Genomic DNA, 5000 nt, shown 5'->3' with positions numbered 1-5000 from the left:
CTTGTCGTCATCCAGACGAACCTTCTCGGCGCAGTGAATTATCAGGTCTTCCATGAACTCAGTGTAATCCTTGTGGTAACTTGGCACTCTCCTAAACCTTTCCTTTAACAGACACAATCTTCTTAAGGCTTGTGATCGATTATTTGGTAGCTTCACGTCTTCATGGCGCAGTGGTAATGGCATTTCATAGTGCCCATCCCTCCTTTTGTGTATTCCCGTGTCCAGGACGTTCAGGAATTTATGATCTTCAACTGACAGCGTAGGGGAATTCCTTTTACCCGTTGTTTCATGAAAGTCTCTCTCAAACATCTGTTTAACGCAGGCAGGACTTAAGATTTCCTTTGCTCGATGCTCTACTGTAAAGGTTGCTTCCTCCCTTTTGATGATCTTGTTGGCCCAACTGGCGGAGGGTTCTTCCTTGTGATCAGGAGATTTGCACACTCTTCCAACGATGCCCCAGCCTAGGTCGGTTTTAATACCATACGGGTCGTTATCCGCGCCAGGAATCACTTGACGTGGCTTGATGGCCTTAGGACAATTGGTTCCGATTAGCAGACCGACTTCTAGGTCTCCTTGGTATGGCATCAACTCCTGAGCGATGCAACTGAGATGATCCCACTGCAGGGCAACTTCAGGCTTAGGAATTTGGGAAGGTTTGTACGGTATAGTGTTCCTTGTATAGACCTTGGGCAAGGGAATGCTAACTTGTTTCTTCAGATCTGCAACCGTTAGTCCTTGTACTTTCTCGCACTGGATTAATTCATCTTCCTTATGCATGGTTGACAGTTGCAGGTGGCTTTCCACGCCAGCCACCGTAAGAGACTTTCTTAGCTGCTCTGTAATAAAGGTGGCATTTGACTGGGAGTCAATAAGGGCGTATGTCAGAACAGTTTCCTCTGGCTTGGCAGAGCTAGAAACCCACACTGGAACGATTAAGCTCTGATCTTGACCATCCTGCTGTCCTGCAACAGAACAGATTCCAGTACATTTTACTGTGACATGGTCTTCGCTGGTGTGAGGATTTTCCGCGCTGAAGGCTTGAGAAGACTTTACAGCTGTTTCTGAGTTATGCCCCTTGGCTTCGTCTGTGTTATTCTTCTTATCCATATGTAAACAGGTTAGGTGAGGCAGGTTACATTTTGCGCAGCTTGGGAGACTTTCGCACTTGTTTTCTTTCGACATGTGACCGTGGGTCAAGCATTTAAGGCAAAGTCCCTTTCTTATGATAAACTGAGTTATTTCCTTTCGAGGTTTCTTCATAAATTCGTGGCACAAGTCAAGACCATGTGACGCGCTACCACACCAATGACAGTGTACCTTTTTCCCATCCCTTGGAATCGCTTGTTTCTCCTTAACTCTTGTTGCAAGTGTACTGACTTCACTGTTCCTTCGAGGTCTTGTGTTACCCCTGTAGATTCTAGGCTTGGATTCCTTTACACATTCATTTGTGGCCAAACTGGAGAGGACTGGTAAGCATTGCACTTCTGCAATCTCCGTAACGAAACGCACAAACTCGGAGAAAGGAGGAAACTTATTGTCACCGTGCTTCAGCTGATGATCTCTCACTCTTACTCCCCATTTTGGGTGTGCCCAGCTTGGGAGCACCCTCAGTAACTGCTTATTTCCGTGTTGCTTGTTGAGGGTTTCAAGATCTTCTATTGATTGCATAGCGAGTTCACAGGTCTTGAGGAAGTCAGCGAAGTCTCGTAATGCAATTCCGTCTCTCGGGGAAATCCTTGGCCAGTTTTCGAGCCTTTTACGAAATGCTTCTGCGACTACAGCAGGATGACCAAATCGCCTTTCCAGAGTCCTTTTCGCTTCTGTGTAAGCTTCTCGTGTGTGAACAAACTGATAACCCTCGACGATTTTCTTAGGTGGGCCTGACAGAAACTGCAAAAGATACAATATTTTCTCGTTAGACTTCACAGTTCTCTTTTCAATCACTGTCTCAAAGGCGGCCTTCCATGTTGGCCAGTCTAAAGGATCTCCATTGAATACTTTTAGTTGGGGTGTTGGCAATCTTGCTGCCTCCATACCCTCGGCTATGGCTTCTGCAATACCTTGGTGGTGCACCTCGTCAGTAACCCGGGAGGAATCAGAGGTGGTTGGCCGACTATCCCGTGAGTTAACTGGAGTGATGCTTGATGTGGTAGGGGTGGCAATCTTCTCCTCTATTTTCTTGGAATCGCTGTTTTTACCACCTTGTTCAGAGTTAATTTGTAACCCTTTGTCACCAGGCTGAATCCTTTGCTGTGATGAAGGGTGTTCATCCTTCACAACTGGTTGAAAGGAGTATGGCAGAGGGATTAAGCTACATTCGGAAGATGCAGTTGACAGGGATGAGACATAGTCTCGAGTGCGTTCCTCCTTAGTGTCATCAGGAATTTCAAACTGTCTCAGGTCCAGCAAATCTGGATTCTTTTCTTCTTCTTCTAACTTATAGACAGCATCTGCTACTGCCTTAGCACTTTCGTAGCTCCTCAATTGCTGTAATTCTTCCATCTCCCACCTCTTCTTTTCCATTTCCAATTTCTTTTCTGCTTCAATTCTGGCGTATTTCATTTCGACTTCCTTTCTTGCCAGTTCTGTCACAGTTTTCATTTTTAAAATGGACAATTGAGCTGAGCTTGATAGACTGGAAATGCGACTATGACCAGTTCCCTTTGAAGACTGGGATTTCTCACTGCGACGTGATCGCATCTCCTCCCTTTCCAACTCAAAGATCCGCTCGCTGATTTTCGACCTGAGCTCTACTGCTTGTTTGCACAAGTACTCTGTTTCGCTGCTCACATCACGAGCTTCATCATTTTGCAACAACATCACAAATTCGGACTGTGCTTCATCCAAATTCTTCCTGAATTCCTCTACGACTGCTCGCTCCTTTCTTAAAGTTTCAGAATGTGAAAGGTCAGTCCAAATCATGCTGACAGAGTCAATCTTTCCTTTAAGCTCCCTTTTAGCCCGTACATAATCTTTCTCCTTTTGCGAGAGTTTATATTGCAATCCCTTTTCCGTGTAAGTGTGGGGGCGTTTAGATTTTCGAGGCCCAGGATCCTCAGTGTTCGATGCTTGTTCTTCGTCAATCCTTTGAAGAGGCTCGCTCTTACTGTTCTTTGACGTAGATTCTGAAATACCATCCGCGGTAGCTGAAGGTTCCGAAGTTTCCATAGTTAAATCTAAATCCAAATCCAAATCATTGGTCCAGTCCACGGTCCAAATTTTACGAAGTTCCGAACAAGAGCAGTTCGAGATAATACTGAGCAGAAATTTCTTGAATTCCGCGAACAAGTTTTACTGTAACCACAAACGATCAAACAAACCGATGCAGTTATGGCTGGTGAATTTACTGACTCAAACAAAGTCGTAAAACTAAAGAAATAAAGGAAAACAATACAAACAGAAAAGATTAATTAGGGTGACGATCGATGTCGTAAATAAAATCGAATTTAAAGCAAATACAAATCACAAAAAGGCAGCAAAAATTGAAAACAGATGAAATCTAACCTTGTCCAGCCTTGAAATACAATAAATTCTGGAAAAAATACGCTAAACGAGCGCCCAAAACGAGCTAAAATATCCAACTGTGAATCGCTAGTCGACCACACTACCGCTTAACTAACATGGTCACGTGACCAGAAAGGGCGCCAAAAACCAAAGGCGGAGGCCTGGACAGGCAACAAAAACTGGCTACAGTTACACCCTGTCCGGGAGACATTTCCACTGTCAGGAGTCAATTCCCTGTCTGTGAGTCATTTCGCTGCTTCGCAGTCATTTGCTTGTCTGGGAAAATCTTTTACTACCTACTTAGTGATTTCTTTTCTGTCCGCTTCGTATTTTTGTTATTGTAGTGACATGAGCAGTTACTTACAGTAATTGTTGATCCTCGTAAGAATGTAGTTAAGAACTATTTCACCCTGTAGTTTGAACCATCCAGTATTATTGACAGTTATCACACTTGTATGCCCAGAGTTAAACAATTTACAGTTGAAGCGATTCAAAGCTTGTATTGAGGACCTAGGTGGTCAAAGTCAGAAGCTGTTTGCGAAGTTATTAGAATGACGAGTTAAGTCATTGAGGTAGTTCAAGATGAAGTATTGTGAGTTTCTAATAGTACTCTAGAGAGAGAGAGCACTGATCAATGTGTTGGGATGATATTTCCATTGTTTGCAGGAATGCGAGTATTTTTGTGATCTTTTGTGATCACGAGTCATGTAAGGAGAAGTGATAGTGTAATCACGGTTTTAGGGCATAGGATGTATTGTAGGATTACTCCAAGAAAGCTCAACCTTCGGCTAAACTTTCTTTTGCTGAAGGGGGAGGGTGTTAGGAGTATCGAATTATTTTTACTGAATCTGTCACGCAATCCCAGACTTTTCTAGAGTTATCTATAATCTGGAATATTCCAGAAACTTCTTTCGTGTGACTCAGCAGTTTCCAAAAATAGTACAACTTGTAATACGCGATAAATAGTAATAGAACATTCTAGATAACTAAAGTAAATGTATAAAAGCTGGCTTGTGAGAAGTACAAAGGAGATTTGCCCGAGGGCTTACCCTCGTGGCTTGCTGACTGCACTTTTGGAAGCTATGATATGACAAGGCTATGACCTTTTGACCTTGCAATATCCAGAGAGAAGAAAGAGATGAAAGACGATAGTCGAGAGAGGAAGAAGATAGAGAATACAGAGTTTACTATGGAGTCCTCCGGAAGAATTTGTGTACGCGGAAAGAAAGTCATAATGAAGAAAGCCAAGCGCTGTTGTCTTCAGTCGGTGGAAGTTGGAATTGGAGGTTGATCAAGACGATGAACACTTACACTGCATAAAGGATTGTAAGCCTGCTTTATGAACTGCTTAACATAATCTTTAACCTAAGTAAATTAGACAATGTAAAACTAATTAAATAATAGTTAAAATGGATAACTGCTTGTTGTTACATTTTTGTTGCGTGCCATATATCATACTCGGGAGTCTATTTTCACATATGCTTTGTTAGCGGACA

General features: G+C 43.0%; 1 protein-coding gene and 1 pseudogene across 1 annotated transcript in view; both read right to left on the bottom strand.

Annotated features, from left to right (window-relative positions):
- LOC148728474 (uncharacterized) overlaps positions 1-3168 on the bottom strand; it is a 6339-nt gene extending 3171 nt beyond the window's left edge. Inside the window, exon 1 of the mRNA XM_088724965.1 lies at positions 1-3168. This exon is cut by the window's left edge and continues 3171 nt beyond it. Coding sequence (XP_088581091.1) covers positions 1-3168 — 3168 coding nt within the window.
- A 1220-nt stretch (positions 3169-4388) lies between these two features.
- LOC111320909 (uncharacterized) overlaps positions 4389-5000 on the bottom strand; it is a 21553-nt pseudogene continuing 20941 nt past the window's right edge.

The sequence above is a fragment of the Stylophora pistillata genome, chromosome 6, assembly GCF_964205215.1.
Source record: "Stylophora pistillata chromosome 6, jaStyPist1.2, whole genome shotgun sequence".
Taxonomy (NCBI): Eukaryota; Metazoa; Cnidaria; class Anthozoa; order Scleractinia; family Pocilloporidae; genus Stylophora; species Stylophora pistillata.
The sequence above is the reverse complement of the archived record's forward strand: the minus strand, read 5'-3'. Positions and strand labels throughout refer to the sequence as shown.